General features: G+C 36.5%; 2 protein-coding genes and 1 pseudogene across 10 annotated transcripts in view; 1 reads left to right on the plus strand and 2 right to left on the minus strand.

Annotated features, from left to right (window-relative positions):
• The window catches only part of SAV1 (salvador family WW domain containing protein 1), a 32167-nt gene extending 8265 nt beyond the window's left edge, over positions 1 to 23902 (plus strand). For 2 of the 8 annotated variants that reach the window (XM_023763857.1, XM_014465643.2), the window contains 4 exons: positions 10533 to 10803; positions 14825 to 14968; positions 20973 to 21160; positions 23721 to 23902. In XM_023763857.1, the coding sequence (XP_023619625.1) occupies positions 10533 to 10803; positions 14825 to 14968; positions 20973 to 21160; positions 23721 to 23752 (635 nt within the window). In that variant the 3' untranslated portion in view covers positions 23753 to 23902. Of the gene's footprint in view, positions 1 to 10532; positions 10804 to 14824; positions 14969 to 20270; positions 20864 to 20972; positions 22389 to 23720 lie in introns of those variants that run through there. The other 6 variants (XM_023763859.1, XM_023763860.1, XM_023763858.1 and 3 more) reach the window with 6 other exon arrangements.
• Positions 3600 to 5193, minus strand: LOC102438754 (annotated as a pseudogene).
• Positions 22968 to 27746, minus strand: part of ATL1 (atlastin GTPase 1) — a 57196-nt gene continuing 52417 nt past the window's right edge. Inside the window, exons 13-15 of one of the 2 annotated variants that reach the window (XM_006100236.3) lie at positions 27152 to 27583; positions 25698 to 25712; positions 23373 to 23802 (exon numbers count right to left, since the gene is read on the minus strand). In XM_006100236.3, the coding sequence (XP_006100298.1) occupies positions 23692 to 23802; positions 25698 to 25712; positions 27152 to 27583 (558 nt within the window). In that variant the 3' untranslated portion in view covers positions 23373 to 23691. Of the gene's footprint in view, positions 23803 to 25697; positions 25713 to 27151; positions 27584 to 27746 lie in introns of both variants that reach the window. The other variant, XM_023763856.1, reaches the window with a different exon arrangement.

The raw sequence follows: 27746 nt of genomic DNA on the forward strand, positions 1-27746 counted from the left end.
CCCACTTCTAGGAATATATCCTCAGAAGCCTGAAACACCAATGAGAAAGAATATATGCACCCCTATGTTCATAGCAACATTATTTATAATAGCTTAAGATCTGGAAACAGTACAAGTGTCCATCAGTAGATGAATGAATAAAAAAAAACCTGGTAGTTAATATTTTAAATGTTAATGAGGACCTGACCTAAGCTAGGGACATTTGGAAAGGGGAGAAGTGGAACACATCTTCATTGATGGTATTCGGCCACTAATGCGATTATAAGGATGAGGGAAAGAATGAATAGTCACATAGGACTCATTAGCATTGCACCTGACTGTATAGGAGGAACTTCAGAAATAAATGGTTGAGTGAGTGAATTAATCCAGAGACTTCAAGTCTGGAGTCTTAAGACAGTTTTGGTAGCTAACAGCACGAATAATAGCTTATAACATTCTATTTACCATTAATACAGATTGTTGTTCTTCACACTTACCTTTCCCATGTATATATATATTACAAAAAATCACTAATAGTCATAACACTTTTCTGCCTGAATGTAAGTATGAAGAATTAATAATACCAAGTTAAAATCTTTTTTAAAAAATTCTTACTTGCAAAATATCATTGAGAAAATACTTTAAGAAATAAATTTCTACTGATCTTCTCAGAAGCAGTCTGACAGTTTTTATAAGTCTAATGACAAACTTTAAAATAATTTTCCAGACCTTAAGAGCATTATGCTAAGTGAAATAAGCCAGTCAGAGGAAGAAAAGTACCATATGATTTCACTTATGTGGAATCTAATGAACAAAGTAAACTATCAAGCAAAATAGAAACAGACCCATAGACAGAGAGCAGGCTGGGGAGTGGGGTGGGGGTGGAGGTAGGGACTGGAGGGATTGAGAGAAATACTCACAAACGGACAATAGTGTAGGGATTGCAGGGGAGGGGGGATTGTGGGGAGGGTAGAGGGGCGATAAATGGTAATGGAAGGAGACTTTACTTGGGGTGGTGAACACACAGTAAGAGTGTACAGATGATATGAAATTGTGCACCTGAAACCTGTGTAATTTTGTTAACCAGTAGCACCCAATAAATTCAATTAAAAATTTTTTTTCCAATCAAGATTTTGAAACTAGCCCTGCCAGTGTGGCTCAGTTGTTAGAGCCTCTGCCCACGCACACAAAAGGACCGTCAGGGTTCTATTCCCAGTCAAGGGCACATACCTGGGTTGCAGGTTTGGTCCAGCCGACTGGTTGGGGCATGTAGGAGGCAACCAGTTGATGTGACTCTCAATGTTTTTGTTTTCTCTCTCTCTCTCTCTCCTCCCCCCTTCCTTCTACTCTCTCTAAAAAAAAAAAATCAATGTAAAAAAAATACATATCCTCTGGTGAAGATTAACACAAAAAAATGATTTTGAAATTTAAAAAGTGTAAGTTAATTATATACTTTTTCAAATTAAAGAATGTTATTTTTAAAAAGATTTGCATTTATTGCAGAAGTTATACATACTTGAGAGCTTTAATTTAACAAGATTAATTTATATGTGAGCAATAAGATTTAATGTTCTTTAGAAAAAACTACTTTGAGGGAGTATCTTAAGTGGCAGGAAAGGATTAATTACCAATTATTAATGAAACAGAAAAGTCTGTCTTTTCCAGAAGGAAAGAAATTTGAGACAATAAATGGAAGTTTCATGAAATCATCTAGAAAAGATTTGAAACTTACTATATTTTCAAGATTTATACTGGAGAGAGTTCAAGGAATTTGAATGAATTGAAAGGAGAAAGTATGTTGGTAGGAGGGTAAGGATGTGATACAGACATTTATTTTCACAAGCTTTACAGTTTGATTGCTGTTACCAATGTAATAAGCATAAAAAAATGTATGGAAGGAAATAGTTTTGTAGTGAGTTAAAGAGAGTAGTAATTCCAGCCAGTTGTTATTTAGACTTCCCAGAACACCTATCTCAGTGATTAACTTCATTTTATTGTATTTAGCAGAAGTATGAAAGCAAGTTGTATAATATCCTAAAGGGTTTTAGGATCTAGTAAGTTCTACGTTTAGCTGTGAAATTTGACCTTTAGCCATTTGGCCAACATATCAGTCAGACACTTATTGTATGTGCCAAAGGAAGGAATCCTATTAACAGGAAGTCTTTAGTTAGAATACTAAAGGCAGATTGAATTCGTTTGTTCTGCACTTAAATAATTTAGTTTTATACAGTTTTAAGTAACAAACTTTAAAATATATTTTTGAAGACATCAAGTTATAAGAATCAAAATGGAAAGTGTCAGGCTTTACAAAAAAAACCCACTGGACTTTCTATGTATTCCAGGATATGCATAAATATGTAGTGAACCAGAATCATCTTTGAGGAGGGGTTAATAATCTTTAGGGACACAAATTTATTTGTAATTATTTTGCAGAGGAAGTAGTTGGCTTGTTTCAACTCTTAGATCTTTTTATAAACATTTTGATTATAACATGGGCTATAATGTTTAGTATTTATTAACCTGGAGCTTATAGACCTCCATTAGAGTTCCAGATTCCATTTTCTTCTCTGTAGCTGTTATAAAATTAGGAAACTAGAAATTTTGAGCTTTTTCTATAAGGACACATCTCATAGATATTTGCCTGGTTACATGAGATTAAGTTCTTAGAGACATATCTAGTGAAAGCTTGGAAGAGAAACAAAATAATTCTTTTTTCTGTGTCTTTGGGAATTCATGTACAGGGTAAGTGAAAGTAGGTTTATAGTTGTGAGTACATGAAACACAAAGCTATTATAATAATCATAACCTACCTTTTTCCATACCCATTAGCCCACCCCTGTATTTAGCTTATGAATGCTTTATTTTATATAAATGGAAGGTGTGCGATTAGTTCCTGCAAATAGAAGTTATTTTGAGGATTATGAATGCCACTCATTCTTCTGGGGCCAATTGAAATTATGAAAAACTATTTTTTTTAATTTTTTGGTTGATTGGTTTGTTTGAGAAAGAGTGGGGCAGGGGAGACAGTAAAAAACTATTTTTTCCTCATAGGTCAGAAACAAGATTCTCATTTTCCACTGATTGAATTCAAAATTGATGGTTTGCCTTTTATTAGTAGCAGTCATATTTTTCTTTGAAGAATTACAAATGATCTTTTGTTGCTAATATTACATGGTTGGTAATACTGTCATTTGACCTTATACCATCTGTGTGGCCTTTGGTAAAATAACTTACTTGAAACTTGGTTTCCTCAAACTCTGTAAATTGGTAGTGATTCTATTACCTCATTCGAACTGTTTTGAGTATGAAATAGTACAGATGGAAATGACTAGGGACAGAACAGACACTCAAAATTGTTAGCGTTCATACCCTTTTTCCAGATTTGACATGTTTGTTACTAAAGTTTCAACTTTCTGGCTGAACTTAGAGTGGAGATCTGGTGTATTAAAGCTTGCTATAGCCTTTTTCTTTTTTTAGTCTCCTATACATATTTATTATTAGTAATGCTTTATGTTTTAGATCAGTTGTTTCCAATCTTTTTGTACTATACATTTATTTCTCAATAGGCTTTTTTTTTCTCCACAAAGTTTTGATAATTTATTTCCCTTCTAGCCTGGGGCTCAGTACTTAGATGGCTTCTCTTCACCCTTTGGGTTGACAGTTTTCTCTAGGTTGCTGCTAATGATATGATAAAGCTCAGCATAGAAGGCTCTTAGGTCCAGGACCATGTCCCTGAGCTCCCCATAGGCCACCTCATCTCGCTCGTGCACCAGGCCCGGTAATGCATTACATGGGTCTCCTTAGAGGCCTTGGCCACAGCATCCCCGTGTTCTGAGAAGTACTTGGAAATGGTTGTCTGGAAGGCTTCTACTTTGGTCTTGACTGCATTCACCCTCTCCAGCACCTTCTTCTGGATTGATACCCCAAAGTCATTTCCATCCTCAATCTTGGGGATCAGGTGCTGGATCTACATGATCACCAGAATACATTTTTCTTTGAGAGTCCAGATTTCTGGCTTAACCAGGGCAAGCAGGGCCAAGAGCTTCTCATTCCCAGGGAGAAAGCCACACTTAGGGACTTCTTTCTTCTCCTGCTTATATGTTTCCATCTCATCATCTTTGGGTCAGGGGTCTGGAATAGGGATGTCCAGTGCAGCTTGGAGAGAGGTCAGGACAGCCACGTTGAGGGAGTCTTCTTGCAAGAGCTGATTCACGTGTATGAACTATGGCAAGAATCTGTAGAGGAATTCCTTGGCCTCCTGGGAAAGATTTTACCTGAAGGCATCTACCTGTTTGCAGGCTTCCTCACTCAGGCACACCCCACAAGGCTTGGCGATGCTGCTCCAGTTGCTAGATCTCAGTCTCTCTACCTCTCAATAGGTTTTATAAAATTATCCCAAATAATAGTTTGAAAAAAATTTAGTGTATATGGCACTTTCAAAATGTACAGGTGAGGTGTGTCATGAAACCAAAACAATTATTTGTAGATATCTCTCCTAACATGACATTTAAAAAGCTGATGAACCTATGTGGAACTTTGTGAACTTCATGGCTCCTTATCAAATTGCCAAGGTTTAGTTCCTGGAAATTAGATTTTTACAGAGAGCCCTTTGTATTTCCTCTATGAATTTCAAGTTTATTATGTTTTAAATCTAGTGTTTGGTACATAATGTTTAAATGCAAAAGTACATGTATTTCTGGATTTTGGCAAGTTCAGTATATGGAACTTTGGATTTTCTAAGGAGAGGAATAAAATTGTCACAAACTTTAATACTCTGTAAGCCTGTACAGTTTTTAATAACTAATAGTTTTTGTTCTTAATAATGCTGTATTTATAAATTTGTACATTTCCAGCTGGACCTCTGTCAGGTCAAATGTTATGGTTCTTATAAATAACTCTGAGTACATTGAATTGAGTATGTGTTTATGTATATACAAGGTGGGGCAAAAGTAGGTTTACAGTTGTGAGTATGCAAAACAGTTTATTCTTGTGTTAGTATTTATTAATTATTGTATTATTTTCCATATGAACCACTATAAACCTACTCTTGTCCCACCTTGTGTGTGTATTTTTTTATTTCAAAACTAGAGGTCCGGTGCACGGCAATCGTGCACTGTTGGGGTAGGGGCGTGGTTGCTGTGGGAGCACCGCTCATCCCGGTCAGCCCAGCGGCTGTGGACCCACCCTCTGAGCGGCTGCTCCATGGTCCGGCATCTTCAGTGGAGCCAGAGCACTCGCCTCTCCAGGGGACCTGGTTGGGGCTGGGCTCAGGGACAATAGCACTGAGAGGCAGTGGAATAGGCCTCAGTTCAGCGGGAGCCACGAACCTGCCCCCCAGCCTCCAGGGTCAGCTTTGCGTGGCAGCGGTGCTGACCATCGGCCTGAGGTTCTCATCCAGGTCAGCTGAGTGGAGCTCCCACTGTGGTAGCACACTGACCACCAGGGGGCAGCTCCTGGGTTGAGCACCTGCCCCCTGGGGTCAGTGTGTGTCACAGTGACTGGTCGACTAGTTGTTTTGGTCGTTGTGCCTTTCGGTTGCTGGGCTTTTATTATATGGGATTGCTATCCTTGGTTGTGGCTAGTAATACATATTTAATGATGGAAGTATAAGAAAGTATAGAGCCATTACATGCTTACGCAATGTGATTTCAAAGTTATTACTTATGTGAGTATGTTTAGTTTATTGACTTATTTCTTTTCTGTTTAAATATTTTCTCTTTAAGTATTGAAATTGCATAAGCTACGCTTATTAAATAAACCTTCAGTTGCAGATTGACAGAAGCCAAGGTCAGTTTCATCAAAGACTTTGTGCTGTTCTACAATCACCATCTGCTTTAAGAATGTAGCCTTTTCTTCCCAGATGGTACTGAGAGTGATTGTTTTGTTGTTGTTTTTTCTTGCATTTTCCTTTTTGCCAGAATACTTTATAGGTGGTATTGTGTACAGTCTGTTGCATCAGTTCCAGAGACATACAATGACTGATTTCTCTTCGATGTTAAAATTGATCATGGGATTAGATGTCAGCCCCACTCATCCATTATAAAGATATCCTTCAGCCTTTTACCTAATAATTTGGCAGCCATTAATTATCATTCACTAGATCCAATATTTCATTAGGTGTTACAAATTTGTGATACTCCAATTCTATCATTTCTTCTCTATCAGTTGGAATTCTATAATGAAGAACTTTTCCTTATCAATTACTTGGCTGCTGTTCATATAAGACTGGATAAATGTTAAAGCTTTCCTTTTATTGACTGTTTTTTCAGAATAGTGAATTGGTACCCTGGCCACTTCCAAAGGTGTAACCAGTGAGTTTGTATTTTAGTATCTTTATGAATTCAGGGAACAAAAGGTTTCAAAAATGTATCCTTTTTCTTTTCTCATATATATATATATATATATATATATATATATATATATATATATATTTCAGAGAAGAAGGGAGAGGGAGAGAGATAGAAACATCAATGATGAGAGAGAATCATTGATTGGTTGCCTCCTGCATGCTCCCTACTGGGGATCAAGCCCACAACCCAGGCATGTGCCCTTGACTGGACTCAAACTCGGGACCCTTCAGTCCGCAGGCTGATGCTCTATCCATTGAGCCAAACCAGCCAGGGCTATCCTACTTTTTCTATAAAATTTTATAGTTTTATGTTTTACATCAGCTATATGATCCATCTTGAGTTCATTTTTATATTAGGTGGTATAGGTTGTGATTAATTTTTTTGCATATGGATGTCCAGTTGTTCCAACATCATTTGTTGATAAAGCTATTCTTTCTCAATTTTTCACCCTTGTCAAAAATTAATTGACCATGTATATGTAGATGTTTTTCTGGATTCTCTGTTTCATTGATCTGGTTGCCTTTTTGATAATACCACACTGTTTTGATTACTATATCTTTATAGTAAGTCTTAAAATCAGATACCATGAGTCCTCCATCTTTTTTTATATATATATTTTATTGATTTTTTACAGAGAGGAAGGGAGAGGGATAGAAAGTTAGAAACATCGATGAGAGAGAAACATCGATCAGCTGCCTCCTGCACACCCCCTACTGGGAATGTGCCCACAACCAAGGTACATGCCCTTGACTGGAATCGAACCTGGGACCCTTGAGTCCTCAGGCCGACACTCTATCCACTGAGCCAAACCAGTTAGGGCGAGTCCTCCATCTTTATTCTTTCTTTTAAAAATTGTTTTGGGTCAGGAAGAATCTAAAAATCTCAATAGGCCAATAACTATGGAAGAAATTGAAGCAGTCATCAAAAAGCTTCCAGCAAACAAAAGCCCAGGGCCAGACGGCTTCACAGGAGAGTTTTACCAAACATTCAAGGAAGAACTAAAACCTATCCTCCTCAGACTATTCCAAAAAATTCAAGAGGAAGGAACACTTCCAAGCTCATTCTATGAAGCCAGCATCACCCTAATACCAAAACCAGCTAAAGACAACACAATGAAAGAGAATTACAGGCCATTATCCCTCATGAACATAGATGCCAAAATCCTCAACAAAATCTTAGCAAATCGGATCCAGCAGTACATCAGAAAGATCATACACCATGACCAAGTAGGATTTATCCCAGGGATCCAAGGATGGTACAGTATCCGAAAATCAATAAACGTGATACATTACATAAACAAATTGAGAGAAAAAAACCACATAGTCATATCAATTGATGCAGAAAAAGCATTTGACAAAATCCAACACCCATTTTTGATAAAAACTCTCAGCAGGGTGGAAATAGAAGGATCATACCTCAACATAATAAAAGCCATATATGACAAACCCACAGCCAACATCATACTCACTGGGCAAAAACTACAACCATTTCCCTTAAGAACAGGAACAAGACAGGGATGCCCACTCTCACCACTCCTGTTCGACATAGTCCTGGAAGTATTAGCCATTGCAATTAGACAAGAAGAAGAAATAAAAGGCATCCAAATTAGAAAAGAAGAAGTAAAACTGTCCTTATTCGCAGATGACATGATATTATCCCTAGAGACTCCATCAAAAAACTACTAGATGAATTCGGCAATGTAGCAGGATACAAAATTAACGCCAAGAAATCTATGGCATTTCTATGGACCAATAGTGAACTTACAGAAAGAGACTAAAAAAGCAATCCCATTTACCATCGCACCAAAAAAATTAAGATACCTAGGAATAAACTTAACTAAAGAGGTAAAAGACCTCTACTCAGAAAAGTACAGGACGTTGAAAAAAGTGATAGAGGAAGACATAAACAGATGGAAGAACATACCATGTTCATGGATTGGTAGAATCAACATCATTAAAATGTCCATACTACCCAAAGCAATCTATAAATTCAACGCACTTCCCATTAAAATACCAACAGCATATTTCACAGACCTAGAACAAACTCTCCAAAAATTCATCTGGAATTAAAAAAAGACCCCAAATAGCTGCAGTGATCCTGAGAAAGAACAAAGTAGGTGGGATCTCAATACCAGATATCAAGCTGTATTACAAAGCCACTGTTCTCAAAACTGCCTGGTACTGGCACAAGAACAGATATATAGATCAATGGAATAGAATAGAGAACCCAGAAATTGACCCGAACCAATATGCTCAATTAATATTTGACAAATGAGGCAAGAACATACAATGGAGTCAAGATAGTCTCTTCAATAAATGGTGTTGGGAAAATTGGACAGATACATGCAAAAAAATGAAACTAGACCACCAACATACACTATACACAAAAATAAACTCAAAATGGATAAAGGACTTAAATGTAAGACGGGAAACCATAAAAATACTAGAGGAATCCAAAGGCAACAAAATCTCAGACATATGCTGAAGCAATTTCTTCACTGATACTGCTCCTAGGGCATTGGAAACTAAAAATAAACAAATGGGACTACATCAAAATAAAAGGCTTCTGCACAGCAAAAGAAACCATCAACAAAACAACAAGAAAGCCCCCTGAATGGGAGAACATATTTGCCAATGTTATCACCGATAAGGGTTTAATCTCCAACATTTATAGGGAACTTATACAACTTAACAAAAGGAAGATAAACAATCCAATCAAACAAACAATGGGCAAAGGACCTAAATAAACACTTTTCAAAAGAGGACATTCCGAAAGCCAAGAGACATATGAAAACATGCTCAAAGTCACTAATCATCCGAGAGATGCAAATCAAAACAACAATGAGGTATCATCTCACACCTGTCTAAATGGCTATCATCAACAAATCAACAAACGACAAGTGCTGGCGAGGATGCTGAGAAAAGGGAACACTCGTGCACTGCTGGTGAGAATGCAGACTGGTGCAGCCACTATGGAAGACAGTATGGAGTTTCCTCAAAAAGTGAAAAATGGAACTCCCATTTGACCCAGTGATCCCACTTCTAGGAATGTATCCCAAGAAACCAGAAACACCAATCAGAAAGGATATATGCATCCAGCACAGTTCATACCAGCACAATTTACCATAGCTAAGATTTGGAAACAGCCTAAGTGCCCATCAGCAGATGAGTAGATTAGAAAACTGTGGTACATCTACACAATGGAATACTATGCTGCTGTAAAAAAGAAGGAATTCTTACCATTTGCAACAGCATGGATGGAACTGGAGAGCATTATGCCAAGTGAAATAAGCCAGTCAATGAAAGAAAAATACCACATGATCTCACTCATTTATGGATAGTAAAGACCATTATAAACTGATGAACAAAAAACAATAAAATATATTTTTTAAAAATTGTTTTGGTTTCTCCACTTCTTTTGCTTTTTTATGTACATTTTAGAGTATGCTTGTCTATATCTGTCTATATCTACAAAAACTCCTGCTAGAATTTGATTATAATTACCTAAACCTAAAGATCATTTCAAGAAAAATGGACACCTTAAATATTTTGAGTCTTCCAATCCATTAACATGGTAGTACCACTTTCATTTTTTCATCAGTGTTTGTAGTTTTCAGCATACAGATCCTGTATGTGTTTTGCTTGGTTAATATGTAAATGTTTGATTTTTTAGAGCTATTATAAATGGTATAAGTAGTTAAATGTTTCCAATTATTGTTAGTATATAGGTATTTAATTGATTTTTGTAGGTTGACCTTATATCCTGCTACCTTGATAAACTTACTTAGTAATTCTGGGGCACAGCCAGATTATTTTTTAAAAATTATAAACTGGGAATAGTTTTAAAAGTTCATTTTACTATTTTAGATGAAATGTCAAATCTAAAATCTTGAATGAGGTGAAATTTTTTTTCTTCACTTTTCCTTTAGCAGTATACCTACTTAAGTAGCTTTGTTAGTAGTTAAAAGTTTGTATGGCCTGGTGATGGAAGCATCAACTAAAATCACCCAATTTCAAAGAAGGAGACTACTTCTCCCTGGTTTTGTAATTAAATAATAGTAATACTGGCTAGTTTTATGAAGAATTTTATTTATAGTAATAAAATTATTAATTTTAACAGAAGAATTTTACCTACATTCATCAAATAGCATCTTTTAGCTTTGAATAATTATCCTATTTCTTCTCTTTTTCTCTTTCTTCTCAGGTATTGGGAGAGTTGCTGCTACATCTTTAGGAAATTTAACCAACCATAGTTCTGAAGATTTACCCCTTCCTCCTGGTTGGTCTGTGGACTGGACAATGAGAGGGAGAAAATATTATATAGATCATAACACAAATACAACTCATTGGAGCCATCCTCTTGAGCGAGAAGGACTTCCTCCAGGATGGGAGCGAGTTGAGTCATCAGAATTTGGAACCTATTATGTGGATCACACAAATAAGAAGGCTCAATATAGGCATCCCTGTGCTCCTAGGTATTGAGTTTATTTTTAACTTTTTGTTTTGAGATTGTCTAATGTTAGATTTTGAGATATTTTCATCAAAGAGAACAGTATCCTGAAGTTTGATGTTTGAAAGCTTTATTTTTCGAAGTTTACTAGAGGCCTGGTGGAATTCTTGCACAAATTTGTACATGGGTGGGGTCCGGCCGGCCTGCCCCAATCAGGGCTGATTGGGCTGGGTTGGCTGGGGGGAGGAGACATGGGAGGTTGGCCTGGCTGGTCCTGACCACGATAGAGGTGTGAGGGCCTATTGGGGGCGGAGCCAGCTAGGGGGTGAGAACGTGGAAGGTTGGCAAGCCAGCCCGCTCCCTGGTCGAACTCCCAGTTGAACTCCTGGTCGAGGGTACAATTTGCATATTAGGCTTTTATTATATGGGATGATACCTTTCTCTGGACTTTTTTTTTTTTAAAACTAATGAATGACTTTATAATTTAAAAAAGTATTTCTCATTAAAGAACCTCAAAAACAGGATCAGTATTCTTATGATCAGATTCTACTTTAATATGTTAGAATGTTTTTGCTGTCGATACCTAGAAATTAAAGTAAGTAAAACATCTGTCTCTTAACATTTAAATTCCTATAAATAATACAGACCCACCTCCTAATGTTTCAAAGTATACTTTTGGATTGTAACATCTTGCTGTTTTTATTCGATTTCAGACATGTTATGTTCTTTTTTTTACTCTTACCTGGCAGGAAAGTGAAAATTGGAACCGCATAAAACATTGCCTATCTTTTTTTTTTTTTTAAATATATTTTATTGATTTTTACAGAGAGGAAAGGAGAGGGACAGAGAGTTAGAAACATCGATGAGAGAGAAACATCGATCAGCTGCCTCCTGCCCACCCCCTACTGGGGATGTGCCCGCAACCAAGGTACATGCCCCTTGATGGGAATCGAACCGGGGACTCTTCAGTCCACAGGCCGACGCTCTATCCACTGAGCCAAACCGGTCAGGGCAACATTGCCTATCTTTCTTAATACCAGATTTCTAGCCCTCTTACTACTGTAGCCAGTTGTCACATACTGCTATTGAGCATTGAAATGTGATTAATCCAAATTGAGATATGCTTTAAATATAAAATACACACTGGATTTCAAAGTACATAAAAAAGATAGTATTAGTTTAGTAATGAATTTACAAATATTCCTGATTAACTACATTTTTAAAAAAAAGATCTTAGAAGAAGGGAGGGAGAGAGAAACATTGATTGGTGGGGGGATCGAACCCACAACCTGGTTATGTGCCCTGACTGGAAATCGAACCCACCACCTTTGGGTGTCTAGGATGACACTCCAACCTACTGAGCCACACCGACCAGGGCCCAATTAATTACATTTGAACGTTCAAGAACTGAACCATAAGATTCAAAATGTCTAGAATATCATCAGCATGTTAATAGATGTTGTTTAGTATATAGCGTAATACAGATCTCCAGTTATAGCAAACATTTGCATTTTTTAGAATCATTAAATTCCTGAAAATACATTTTAATATCACCTAGAAAACTAAGCTTTATCATTGTATTGTTTTAATCATTTTACATACATATTTAGATTTACTAATTCATATTTGAACAGCAGTTTTTTCCACTTAGTAGCACTCTGTCATTGTTTATTGAACAACTGAAGTTGTCATCTCTTCAGAAGAACCAAACCAAATGCTCTGCCTGTGTTGGGCTCTGGCTCCCTTTGCCTACTCTCTGTACCATCTCAGACAAGCTTATGCCTCCCTGGCCTCCATTTTCAGGCCTATCACATAGAAGTATTTCAGAGCCACCCACCCAAAGGCAAGGATGAGTCCCACTTATTCCTACTGCGTCCCCAGCACCCAACTCAGAGATGGGCACGAAGGGGAATGTAGCAGCTCTTGGTTGAATGAGTGATGGAAAAAAAATATGGTTACATTTTTACCAGGTAGCAGAGGACTTTGTGGTTCAGATAACTAGATTTGAGAGTATATTGAACTTTCTGTTCATCGTTAAACTTACATTATTACAGAATTTTTATAGTTTACAAAGCATTTTCATAATATGCTTTTCTCAGCAACTCTAGACATTGAATAGGAGAGAATAAACACCTTCATTAAGCTTACAAAGGTAGGTAGTATTAATAGCTATTTGATTGTCTATATTACGCTAATCCTTATACAGAACTCTTATATTAGGTCACTTAATCCTGAGAACAGTCATCTTTGGTATGGATTTATTTCGTTTTATAAATAAGGAGGCTGAAGTTAAGAGAAGTAAAGCAGTTTTGCTTTCATTCATACAATTTCTAAATGGCCAAATCCTCTAGACCAGTGGTTCTCAACCTTCTGGCCCTTTAAATACAGTTCCTCATGTTGTGACCCAACCATAAAATTATTTTCGTTGCTACTTCATAACTGTAATGTTGCTACTGTTATGAATCGTAAGGTAAATCTGATATGCAGGATGGTCTTAGGCGACCCCTGTGAAAGGGTCGTTCGACCGCCAAAGGGGTCGCGACCCACAGGTTGAGAACCGCTGCTCTAGACATAGCTGACATCAAAGCCTTAGTTTTTCCCCATTTTCCAGTTGCACCGAGTTATGAAAGAAGAATTGAAGATACGATTCAGTGCCATTTGCACATTGATTTTTACATTGTTAAACACACAGTCTAAATCTAACACTTATTTTAACCCCAGTTTAGTATTGCAATGACCTTTTCTGATATACATGTAAATCTTTTTTTAAATATGCTTTTATTGATTTTAGAGAGAGAGGAGGAGAGAGAGATAAAGAGATAGGAACACTGATCTGTCTACTACTGGGGATTAAGCCCACAACCCGGGCATGTGCCCTGACTGGGAATTGAACTGGTGACCTCTTGGTTCATGGGTTGATGCTCAAAACACTGAGCCACAGTGGCCAGGCTACACTTAAATCCTAATGTTGGGAGGCAGGCCCTTCCAGTTTTGTCCAAGACTGGAATAGATCATTTTGACCTATCAGAACTCACTCTTTGGGTCAGTGCTCTCCTTAGCATTTTTCTATATAACAGTCTCTGCCCTGTGTTGCTATTCTCTCCCGGCCCCCAATATATAGAGGCCATTAGAATTAATAAAAAGCATGGTGGTGGTTGTGTGTGTGTGTGTGTGTGTGTGTGTGTGTTTAATTCTGATTTAAAATAGGTTCTATCTAACTCCCATAATACTCTCTTAAGGTGGCAAATACAGAAAGGAAATATTACAGTTAATGTGAATATTTCAAGCATTCCTACTGTACTACACATTCTAAACCTCCTTTTCAGCCTAAATGATGAAGAAAGAAAGGCCATTATCATTTTGAGACAAACTGTCAACCTTCCCAACATAAATTTACAGCTAATTACTACTAACTACTGGAATTTATGATTCTAGTTTTAAGCCTCTGTATAAAGGTTATAACTCTAATTTTTTATAGCCTTTGAAGTTAACCTTGAAAAGACTGAATACAAGCCAGAAGAAATTTCTAAAAATATGTAAAGATTTACCTTAGTTTATATCCATTGTCAGTGACCTAGTAGTTTCTAAGAGAAGATAGATTTTAATTCCCCTATAATATGATAAAAAATAATTGTCCACAGAGTTGCTGAGAAAAACATATTAATTATACTTTGTAAACTTTATTGTTTTTTAGGTGGTAGAAGGAACTGAGTTTGGACAGGAGGCTCATTAAAATAGTCTTAAAGCCTCGTTGGTGTGGCTCAGTGGTTGAGCATTGGCCCATGAATCAGGAGGTCACGGTTTGATTCCCAGTCAGGGCACATGCCTCCGTTGCAGGCTCGATCCCCAGTAGGAGGGAGTATGCAGGAGGCATCCAATCGATGATTCTCTCTCATCATTGATGTTTCTATCTCTCTCTCCCTCTCCCTTCCTCTCTCTGAAATCAATAAAAACATTAAAAAAACAACACTTAAATATTATTTGTTTTTTATAATTGTTTAAATTTAGGGCCTTTATCTTAATGAATGTCAATTCTTTCTTCTTAGTGTACCTCGGTATGATCAACCTCCTCCTGTCACATACCAGCCACAGCAAACTGAAAGAAATCAGTCCCTTCTGGTACCTGCAAATCCATATCATACTGCAGAAATTCCTGACTGGCTTCAGGTTTATGCTCGAGCCCCTGTGAAGTAAGTGAATTTACAGCACAAATCTTTGTTGAGGAGTGAGTGGAAGACCATACATGTGCTAATTTTTCAAAATGGCTATGAGTTTGGCAGGCTCATTAAAGATATTTTTTGGGTGGCATGCTAGGCACTGTTCTTGGAATGTAATCATGAATGAATAAATGAAATCTTGGCCTCAAAGAACTTTTCTGGGAAAACAGAAGTAGATACCGACATGATTAAAATTAGTAACAGTGTTATATACAAAGTGTTTGGAAGTAAATAGTTATTTATTATCCAGTGTTTCCTATGTACTTTACTGTGCTAAACTTTTAGGCATGTTATCTCATAAAATCTTCCCCAAACCCATTTCACAAATGGAAAAAGTGGAGGCTTTATCTCTCTCTGCTCAGATCACACAACTGTTAAGTGGTAGATTTCAAACCTTTATCTTTTAACTTCAAAGATCATTAACTTTTGTCATTGGTACTTTCTTATTTAATAATTAGAGGCCCGGTGCACAGATTTGTGCACAAGTGGGGTCCCTCGGCCTGGCCTGCGGGGATCGGGCCAAAACCAGCTCTCCGACATCCCCCGACCCCAGAATCAGGCTCCCTCCTCTCTGGTTCTGGGTGTGTCACCCAAGAACCACTGCTGCCAAGTCACCGCAGCTTGGCAGCTCCTGCGTTGAGTGTCTGCCCCCAGGTGGTCATTGCGCATCACAGCTACCGGTCAAACAGTCGGATGGTCGCTTAGGCTTTTATATATATAGATTGCATTTACTTAGCAGCTATTAAATTCCTGGTACTTTGGCAGGCATTTTATACATAATAATTATTTTGTGTACTTTTAACAACTATATAAGGTAACATTCAGTTACTAGTTTTTGTAGTCTTACTCTTATTTCCCTTTTATCAGCAAAAATTATCAGCATAAAATAGCCCAAAGAAGAGTTTTAAAGAGTTTTAAGATGATTGGACAATGAATTTGGAATAAAAAAATTAAATCTTTGATATTCAAAGGAATATAAAACTTTTTATATATACACTTTTTGAAATAGTAACTCTTTCTTCTTTTGAAATAAAATTTTCAAGGGGTCTAAATTTTTACCATCCTGTTATATATTTATCAGCTCTTTGTGTGTTTGTGTGTGTGTGTGTGTGTGTGTGTGTGTATGTATGAATATGCCTTTAATGATTTTTTCTTGCTTAGAGCCATTTGTTCTTATTAGCTTCTTTTTAGGCTTTTAATTTGAATAGTTGGTACATTATCTAAAGGATATACCTTATAATTATTTGACTACTAGAGGCCCAGTGCACGAATTCGTGCACGGGTGGGGTCTAGCCGGCCTGGCCCCAATCGGGGTGAATCAGGGCTGGGTCTGTTGGGAGGAGGAGACGTCCGGAGGTTGGCCAGCCGGCCCACTCCGATCGGGCCCGATCAGGGCTGGGCTGGCTGGGGAGAGGGGCCAAGGGTGATTGGTTGGCGGGCCCTGCCCCCGATTGGGGTGGGGGGGCCGATTGGGGGCAGGGCCGGCCATAGGGAGGGGTGGTGGGCTGGCTGGCCCCACCCCCAAATGGGGTGCAGGGGCCGGTTGGGTCAGCGGCCAGGGGGAGGGGCTGTAGGAGGTTGGCCGGCCAGCCCCACCCCTGATTGCTGGGGTGGGGGGGTCGATTGGGGGCCAGCAGCCTGGGGGAAGGTCCATGGGTGGTTGGCCAGCTGATCCTGCCCCTGATCGGAGTGGGGGGCTGATCGGGGGTGGAGCTTACTGGGGGGTGGGGGGCGGGGCCATGAGAGGTTGTGCCACCGGCCCCAGGACCAGCTGGGGGAGGGGCCGCAGGTGGTTGGCTGGCCATCCATGCCCCTGATCAGGGTGAGGGGGCCAATCTGGGGTGGGGTCACTGGCTTTTTATATGTATATAGATGATGCTGCTCATTTAGGCAAGTTTAATATTCTCATAGTTATTGGTCATTTACTATGAATTATTAATTTTTGGCCAACATACATATTCCTTTACATTCCCTCTATTCTGAGAAAGAAGGGGAGGGAGAGAAAGAGAGAGAGAGAGAGAGACAGACATATCAATGTGAGAGACACACATCAACTGGCTGCTTCCAGCATGTACCCTAACTGGGGCTAGGAATGAACCTGCCATCAAGGTACATGCGACCTTTCAGTGCTCAGGCTGATACTCCAACCACTGGACATCACTGGCCAGGGCAAATTTAATGTAATTTTAAATTTTAATTATAAATATTATTCTGCAAGGTATATACAATGCTTACCTAAAGTTTGGTTTTAGTTTACTTGAAATTAGGTACACATTTGAAATTAGGTATCCATAGAAGTTTAGCATGGTTTGATTCTCAGCTTCTTTATCTGATAATATCTCTGTAGTATAAGAATGGTATTAAGAATGTGACAGCAGATGGACTTTTCTTCCCTTTTCCCCTTTTTTTAATTAACTTTATTGAGGTGACACTGGTTAATAAAATTATATAGGTTTCAGGGGTACAATTCTATAATACATTAACTGTATGTTATTTGTTCATCACTCCAAGTCAAATGAAGTCTCCTTCCATCACCATTTATCCTCCCTGTACACTCTTCTACCTCCCCCCACCCCCTTCCCCTCTGGTAATCACCATGCTATTGTCTGTGTCTGAGGATTTTTTTGTTAATTGTTTTTTGCTTAATCCCTTCTTCTTTCACTCTTGAATAATACTTGACCCACTACTTGTGTATAGCCTTTGTTCTTATGCTGATCCCAAGTCAAATACAATAGGTGTGTGTATTTTTATTCTCCTTAAGTCTGGAAGAATATGTGCCCAACTGTTAACTTTTGTTATTTGGGAGAGTTGGTAAGATTGAAGAGGGTTACTCTTTCTACTTTATAGTCATTGTTAGAAAAAATAAAAAGCTTCTCTTTGGGGGAAAAAAGATAATACTTAAATGGAATTCCTTGCTTCTTGTAAAAAGGAAGACTCCTAAAGATTATAGTCCCTTTCATATCTGGTTCTATGAGATAGCTATAAAACTTTAGGAAACTAGCAACTTTTTAAAAAATATATATATTTCATTGATTTTTTACAGAGAGGAAGGGAGAGGGATAGAGAGTTAGAAACATCGATGAGAGAGAAACATCGATCAGCTGCCTCCTGCACACCCACCACTGGGGATGTGCCCGCAACCAAGGTACATGCCCTTGACTGGAACCGAACCTGGGACCCTTCAGTCCGTAGGCCGACGCTCCATCCACTGAGCCAAACCGGTTAGGGCAAGCAACTTTTTTTTAAAATCTTCAGATAGCTCAGAACTCTACTAGAAAAGAGAGCAAATACTTCTTTACTTAAAAACTTAAAACGTCAGGAAACCTATTGCTTTTTAGTTGCTCCTAAATTTTTATCCCTAAAGAGTATGGAAATGGTTAATCTTGTTCTATCAATAAAGGGTGAGCTGTTGTCTATGAATTAGATGATGGAGAATCAATTACTTATAAAAAAATAGGTTTTAGAAAAAAAAAGTAGCCTTTCTTCCTATTTAACAATTGACCATTTTCTAGCTTACTGAAATTTTTAATTCTGTCTCCAGATGTAACTTACAAAAATATTGTTTGCATATACTTCCAGAACTTGACTTAGAAACAGATTATGTTCTAAATGATTTAATTTTATTGAAGTTATGTTTCTAACTCCGCTCACAAAAATCTGTAATGCATCATATAACTGTAATATCAGATAAAATTATGAGATTTAATCTTTAACAGGAAAAAGACTGCTAGGAACATACTTACTTTCTAATATTCCTTACACACACTCCAGCACAGTCCCCCACAGCATTGTGGAATGGATTCTGTTTCATTCCTGTGGCTTGATTCCAGTGCCACCATTGACCCAGCTCCGGGTATAGATGGAAAGAAATAGTGGGCACACTGTTATAGGGGGCAGGTGCCGGGAACTTAGACCACATTATGATACCTGGATCTGAGAAAGGCAGCATTTTTGCTCTTAAAGCCAGCATCCACTGCAGTGTGAACACCTTTTGGGTTTCTTTTTGCTTTTTGGTGGCATTATAGCAATGGCTGTTTGCATATATGGTTTATTTATAAGTAGTGTTTGAATAGAATACTGTCCTAGGAAAAACAGCAAAAGAGATGCTATAAGTATAGGCTATCGAGGAGTTTTTACAGCCTATTTTCTAAATGATTTACCTGTATATTTCGAGTATAAGTGGCTAAAAGTTAAACTTGGGGAAGTAGATTATTTGGCTAGTTAAGAAGGAAAAAATGGTAAAAATAATTAGGCATAATAGGATTTATTATAGGCAGAAGGGAAGAAATTATACAGAAACAGCAGGGGCAAGAATTTGGAACAGAAATTGGTGCATTGCTTGCTTTTGTTCTCTGTGTTGTTCCTTAGAATGCTTTTTTTTCTTCCCAAAGGATATCCTCTAGTTACTCTTGATTTTGTTGCTTCTATCCATAATCCTATTCTTGATGCTAAATACTGTGATTAGGAAGTCAGATAATTATCTAAAGCTTTTTCTCTTTTTCCTTTTTTAAAATACTTATACAGAATTATATTTATACACAGTATGTGGCTCATACTGGCTGCTCAGTATTTGTTTACTGTTTCCCTTTTTAAAAAGCCTTTTAACATTTATATTAGACAAGTGATCCTTTTGGAATTATATAGTAAATGAATTACCAAAGGACCATTGGGTAGGGAATATTAGAAATGATCAATAAAAATAAATTTACCAGAATTTATAAAACTTCCTATTATGTCAGCTCTGCAGTATGATTTGAGAAGTATAACTTCATTATCACATAGGTATATGCCCTGCTTTAGTTCAAGTTCTTTGACTAGTCTTAGTATTAACAGTCAAAATTATTACTCTGAAGCATCTTGGTCCATAGTTCTTTAGGCCTTTCTGAAGTTTTAGTCACTAAATAGTATTGCAAGAGATATATAACCTCTTGGGGTTTCAGTTTTTTCATCTGTAAAATAAACTTGGATTAGAGTGTCTTTCAATTCAAAGGATAAATTACTGCTTTAGTAGCTTGTGGCAGGCTACCATCTCAGTATGTGATCTACCTACCATTGAAGAAGGCCTTCTTCTGAAATACAGATATAATTTTATGAATCCTTCCCTACATTGTGGAATCTTCTACAGTCTACTTATTCTCTCATTTTAAACAGAGCTTATTTGCTTTCTGCTTGAGTTTTTCTGTTGTTGGGGTTTTTTTGTTTTTAAATACTGTATACTCAGCCTCAGGAAAACTCAACCTACGAATGATGGTTCCTCTTCATTCCTTCTTTTTAGTTCCTTGTTTGCTGTAGAGAACAGCATTCCTCATCTCAGCATTCCTCATCTATCAAGCCCTGCCAGTGTGGCTCAGTGGTTGAGCATCAACCCATGAACCAAGATGTCCCTGGTTTGATTCCCCGTCAGGGCACAAGCCCAGGTTGCTAGCTCGATCCCAGTAGGGGGCATGGAGGAAGCAGCTGATCAATGTTGATGTTTCTCTCTCATTAACGTTTCTGTCTCTCTCTCCCTCTCAAAAATCAATAAAAAACATATTTTTTAAAAAGCCCTATTGACACTAATGACACAAATGACCTTGCCCGTTTTATGTAGTATTTGTAGGCCCAGTGTGGTTTAAAGATTCTTAAGTTCCTGACAATTAACTTTAGATGAACTTATGAATAGCATAGAATGTCTTCTTCACAAATTATAGAACCACAGTGGTTTGAAATATGTGTTTATTGCTATCTAATGTTAATATTAGAATAACTGACACTTAAGATGAAATGGGTATTTTGAAATTGAAGTTGAAATGAAGTAGTAATTATTTTCTCCTCTCTCTAAAAATAGTATATTTAAGTAGCAGTTGACTCAATTATAGATTATGGTTTGTTTAATTTTAATAAAGTTGATATTTATAAAAATAGATCAGCTGATTACTATAAATACATATTTGATGTGTGTATTCTGAATATATGTATGATTGTGTTTTTAAAACAGATATGACCATATTCTGAAGTGGGAACTCTTCCAGCTTGCTGACCTAGATACATACCAGGGAATGCTGAAGTTGCTTTTCATGAAAGAACTGGAACAGATTGTCAAAATGTATGAAGCCTACAGACAGGCTCTTCTCACAGAGTTGGAAAACCGCAAGCAGAGGCAGCAGTGGTATGCCCAGCAACATGGCAAGAATTTTTAAGTAAATTTTTGAAAAATAAAAATAGAATTTAAGTTTTATAAGGGCTTTAAAATATTCTCACAGATAAAAGACTGCAAACAAGTACTTTGGTTAATAAAGGCAGCTTTTTAGAAATTACAAAATTCTAATTTTACATGTATTTTGTTATTAAAAATACTCTTATTGAGAAAAAAAAATGTTTCACCTTAAGAGCCAATGTGGCAAACTTCTTAATGCTGCATATTAGGAAACTGCTTTGAATATTCTTAGTGGAGACAAATGCAGCAAGAAATGTCATTATGAGATATTAAATAGGAAATGATCACTTGATAAACTCTTACAGTAGCAGTACCTTTCTTTAAAAAACAAAGCGAGAGATAACCTATGCAGTATTTTAAAAAAGATGTTTCCTGCTTTAGTGTGGAACATTGTCTGGAATCGAATGCTTTAAGTGTTACTATTGTGTATAGTTCAAAACATAAAATGGGATTTGGAACCTTTATTGTGATAAATTTTTATATATAATTTATGGTATTCCCCTCCCTCCCAAATGTAAAGAACGTTTTAAATGTGATGAGAAAGTATTCTTTTGGTATGAAAGAGTGAAGGGCCTTCAATCTTTAAGGAATAAATTTTGGCATAAGGCTTTAGTCTGTGTGGGAGAGGTGTGTACAGCATTCAAGTAGCTAACATCACCTCCTTACTTTTGGCCAGGGCTCTTTCGGCATTTAAGAGCATGGCTCTGATGAAACAGTGGAGGGTTCCCTATAGCATGACATGCTACCATCCTAACAAGCTGGGTTGAGCTGCCAAAAATGACAATCAGGGATTCATTAAGAAATCTTGGTCAATAAATTGATTTTCTTTTATTTTTAAGACTTTGTCACAAACTTTAAAACCCAGTATTTATTCCCATTTTTTTCCTTTTGAGTTAATAGTTACAAAGATATTGTTCATAATTTGTGTAGTACATTTGATTGCAGACAAATTTATGGCACTTCTAGCCTATAAATCTCTAGAATTCCATTAATTTTAACATTAGTTGAAGTAGCTCTTCAATTATATTTACATGTGTTGTAAATATGTAAATATGTTTTTAGTTTAGGTAATCTTCCAAAATACAAAGCACTCCCAGTTACATAATAGTGAGTTTAATTTGTTGATAAAATGTTGGAAATATTAAATGTTTGATTTTATACAAGCAGCTTATTAAATATATTTTTGTGGAAACTAAATGTTTGAGTCTATATTTTATACATAGTGCTATAAATATTCGGTTTTTACATTCAGAAGACCCATCATCAAAGAAAACAGTACGTTGAAAGGGGTATTGAAAAATGAAAATAAGCTAGTGGAATTTTATCACTGGGAAAAGTTACTTTGCAGGGCATGTGATCAAACTTTTCTAAGATTTAAGCTTACATACCTTATGAACTCTTACACACTCTTCTATCTTAATTATTCTTTTCTGTTGCTCCTTACTTTATATTACTGTTTAATTACGGCTTAGCCATTTCAAAGAAAGTTAGAAATTACTGTTTTAGTGCTCCCAGATAAGAGGCATTACTTTTCTTTTTTTCATTACCACACTTTTTTTTTCTCTTTAAAAGGTGTATGCTCAATGAAATTCCACTATAGATTTTAGTAATTAGAAATACAGTATAGAATCACTGTTTTAAAAGAACTGGAAGGTACTTATTTCTTAAAATGGAAACCTAAATTTGAAATGTGGTCAACATTAAAGAAAATCCATTCTGAATTTTTAAAAGAAAGATAAACCGTCATAATTCTTTATCAACACTCCCAAATATTTCCAAATTCAGTAAGCATTTGTTTTTAATCTTAGGAACCAGAGTAAACTTTAATAGTAGTTGACATATTAAAAGAATAAACCTATGATGAATACATTTCTTTGTGTAGCAAATGAAAAAATATACAATGCAGAAACTCAAATACATACAAAGTGATCTATTGTGCATTTTTTATCAAGAGGTTTATATTCTATATTAAATCATAATATAAAAAGCAATACATAGTTTTTGATAAAGCAACTGAAAAGCTCTCTTACATGTCTTTAAAAATAAGAGCTTATGGTATATGTAAGATGATATAGACTGAATCAAGCCTTTTGAGTTGTGATGCTGTGCTTTAACAAATGACTATGAAATAATTTCAAAATTCTTCTGTAAAAATTAAATGAGCATATCCAAACAGGGAGTAATATTACCACATGGTTTAATTATAACCCTGTAGTAGAATTCAGTAAATTCAAGCAGAACACATGTACTATCATCATAAATAGACAACTTTAAATTATAGCAGTATATTTGAAGACAAAATCAGGAAACTGTACATGTTAATGAAATAATAACCATGCATACATACACCTGCTATTAAACACTGAAATGAAAGAACGAAACCATTTTTGCAGTCTTCAGAGGTGTTTGGTATTTTACTCTTTCTGATGGAAGCACTGAATGTTTACATGGAGACATGTAACTGAAAATTGGTCATGCACCTGTATTTTTAACATTTGGATTAAGTTTTCTTCTTTTCTGATTGTTCAGTAGATTCTGACTTTGGTGCAGGAAAAGCCTGATGATACAGATGTCTGTGGGTTGCTGCTGCGTTGTAAAGCTTGTATAAAGCCTAAAAAGACAAGAATACAGATTTTAAAACACACAGATGTAAACATTTTTCTTTTAAGTGTAATTAGTTTATGGTACTATATAAAAGTTAGCTTGCTAAATTTGGTATCTATATCATTACTCTCTATGGAATATAAATTAATAACTAATATCTTAGAACCCAAAAGTACTTTCAGCTCTACAGTGTGTGTTACTACTTTTGTGGATTGATCTTCATGGTAAATGTTTTATTCTCAGACTGCATTTCCTTTTTACCTGCACACCTCGTGGAGCACAGCTTCCTAACCACTCACTATGCCCCAGGGGCTTGTTGAGAACTTGTCAATTTTAGAGAAATTACAGGAGCTCATGACTTTTGACTGTCAATAGCTACTGTACTGTAATAGCTGGACCACTTGTTCTCAGGGCTTCCTTATAGGTTTTTCAGAATGGGGACACCTTCAGTCTCCATTATTTCCTCATACAGTCATGCAAATAAGCACATATGTTGCCCCCTCCCTCTGCCACACTGGGGCCCACTCAAACATTTTCTTGCCTTATTTCTGTTAATTAGTTCATATTTTACAAAACCTTATTCAGAAACATTATCTCAGAAAGCCTTTCATCATTAAAACTACCTCTGAATTGTTTGTGTCTTTATAACAGTGCTTGAATCAGGAATTTTTACATATAAGTGTTCAAAAATATTTTAATGTTCTCTCCCCCCTCCCCACCTAATGTCTAAGATAAATTCCCTCTTCCGACTTTCACGTAATGAGCACTCAATTAGACCAACTTATTTTATGTAATTCTGGAGTCTAAAAAAGTGTGAATATTTTTAAAAATTGATAAAAGCTTGCTATTCTTTAAACAGTAATTGATTCCCAGGAAATACCATTAATTTTTATCTTTTTGTATCTATATGGCTATTTTCTTAGTCTAATGGTACCATCATCAGTTATATGAATGCATATTGGTGCAACATGGTATTGTCCTAGCTCTATTATATTCTGATTCTAACACATTTAGTTTAATCCCTATTCTTATAAAAGCTTAGATTTTTTTTACTTAAGGTTTGCTTTATAAAGTTGAAATTTGTTTTTACTTTAGTGAATTTGTTTTACTGAATTTTATATAAAATAATTTTTATTGACTTGTAAATATTAAGTTTAACATTGTTACTTGATTACAGGACATAATCCAGTTGCATGTAACAGCAGAAACTAAGTAAGGAATTATGCATTGTCTCTGTAGTTCAGGATTAGTTTTGCGTCCTCAACACAATAACCTAAATGACTCCAGAGATAAGTTTTCTTATGTAACAAATGATTCCTTCCTGGAAGCTTAGATTCTTCCCTTAGATACAGAGTTTGCTCATTGGAGAGTGATAGAATGAAAGGGTGGTGGAAGAAATGAACAGCAATTAACAAGTCATGTCTGAGGTATGCCAAGAAAGTTATGCTGCACTTTTGGCCTGGAACCTGCTTAAAGTGTATGGGTAATTGTCACTCAAAAGTCAAAGTTAAGTAAGTGCTGTCCAGTAGTTAAGTTTCCTCAAGATCCATAACTGTACATGTTTCATTCTTCAGCAGAGAAAAATGCACAATGTTGGAGCTTAGGAATTTTGAAATCTCCTACATATTTAGGAAACAAAACAGATAAAATATTACCAATATTCATGTGTTTGTGTTTCCTATGCATTTCAAATCACATGATGTCTGGAATAAATTAAATACTGTTTTTAAACCATGTTAAAAATTCACAATTAAAATTATAAATGCAAGGAGAACATAGGAGCAGTAGTTATCAAAGATTTTCTAATCTACATTTAGACATCCTTTAATGGCTAATTGGTTTATTAATAAAAAGTCATAATGTTTACAAATATAAGCTCTTAATTAGAAAAATTTAACTTACCTCATTTGTAGTTCCCTGTAGCAAAGGCAGTTTAAAAGGGAGAAAAGAAAAGTATATATCCTGTCTCATTAATAGCATCACAATATTCAACGTTGTTCACAGTATTAATTTGTGAACAAATTTTTTGTTTGTATTACATATTTATATAAATCTTTTGAAAAACCCAATTCGATATCCCTTATAGGTTTCAGCATCATATTCTAGGAGGGCATTGGTTTTTTCCCCTCAAATAGCCCCTCTTCTATCTTTTGAGGTTGAGGGGCTATTTGAGACAGTGGCTCAGAGGATCAGTTTTTAATTCATTTTTTTTTAATTCTCACCCGAGAATATGTTTTTATTGATTTTTAGAGAGAGAGAAACATCGATGTGAGAATCATCCATCAGTTGCCTCCTATACACTCCCTGACCAGGGATCAAACCTGCAACTTAGGTATGTGCCCTGACCAGAAATCGAACCCACAGTCTTTTTGTGTACAGGACGATGCTCCAACCAGTTGAGCCACCTGGCCAGGGCTTTCATTCATTCTTTTCCCATAGTGCTACTATTAGTTTATCTCAGCTAGATTTTTTTAAAGGCACATGGTAAATCCATTAAAATTCTATGTGTAAGTGTACTCTTCATACTGGGAGAAGAGTATACTTACACAGACCATAAATGTTCAGAAGTTTTAACACTAAAATTTTCTGGAGAATCTCAACTTTAGCTTCACTAAATCCCCCTAAATTTTCATGAGGTAACTGATGATACTTCCAGAATGACATAGAGTTGTTCTAGGTGTGTTTGTAATTATCTCCCCTGTCCATAATCAATTATTTAAACAATGGACCATGGCGTGCCTGACACCCAAGGTTATGGTTAATTGGACCATAAAGAACAACTAACTGACCCCATGAGCAGCTGATGAAGAGGTTGACCTGGACTCATGCTATGGCCAATGTCTAGTGCAAATGTCTAGTTCAAATGAAGATAATCTGAAGTAATCAGATATTGCTTTTATGAGTTGGTACTAAAAGAGACAGTGATACAACAACTTAAGTTAGTGGTTTGTATATGATCCTAACAAAGCCAATGCTTATCAAATAATAAAATAGGTCATAAGTAGGAAGTAAGGCTAACATATAATTGAGTCACAAGCAGCTAAATAAAAACAACTGTTTTCTTATACTTCTTTTAACAACTTTTTCTTTTAGGATAAAAAAATAAAACCACTGCCTAATCCATGTATTTTTGAAAAATATTGAATTGTTAACTGGAAAACAGTTGTTGGGACTTCACATATTATACAGTTAGTTGGTTGTATCTGGCCATCTTGATATATTCTAAAGTTCCTGAAAACTGGGCCCCTAAGTCATGTTCATCTGTATCTTTCCAACATCTTAACAAATGCCCTGTATATAATATAGACAATCAAATGTGCGCTGAATTTAGCTGAAGAGAAATAAAGTGTTCCTACCTGGTCCCACAAGGCTGCAGCCACCTGGTCTATTACAGCTCCCAGCTCTCGGTATTCTCCAGAGTACCGGATGTATGCCCAGGTGCACAGGGTGATAAGGGTCAGTCCCATTATCATATTGCATAGGCTAGCTATGATGTCCAAACCAATGAATCCAGTCACACCAGCAATCACATATGTGATAAAAATGACAACAAACAGTGTGGCTGGAGTACGAGCTGCATGGAAGATATTTTTGCTATCATTGTGCTTGATATACTGCATATAAAGTTCATCTATTTCATTCTCCAACTGCTGCAGGTAACGCCGGCTAAATTCCTCCCCTCCCATCTTCTTCACCCCTCGGAATAGCTTCACAGACTCTTCCTTAAGCTCCAGATGTTTGGTCTGCAGGTCATTAGGGGCCAGAAATGGTTTGTCACCACCACAAATCTGTATCAGATGCAGAAGTATTGTTTATGCAATGCAGAGTAAAATTAGCAACTGTAAACATTTTCACTTAAATTTGTTAGAACATATTAATAACCAAGAAGCCTGCATATGTTTTGTCAACCCACATTTTCCACAGTTAATAACTATCAGGTGTAACTATAAG

Source organism: Myotis lucifugus, unplaced genomic scaffold (assembly GCF_000147115.1).
Source record: "Myotis lucifugus unplaced genomic scaffold, Myoluc2.0 scaffold_304, whole genome shotgun sequence".
In the NCBI taxonomy this organism is placed as follows: domain Eukaryota; kingdom Metazoa; phylum Chordata; class Mammalia; order Chiroptera; family Vespertilionidae; genus Myotis; species Myotis lucifugus.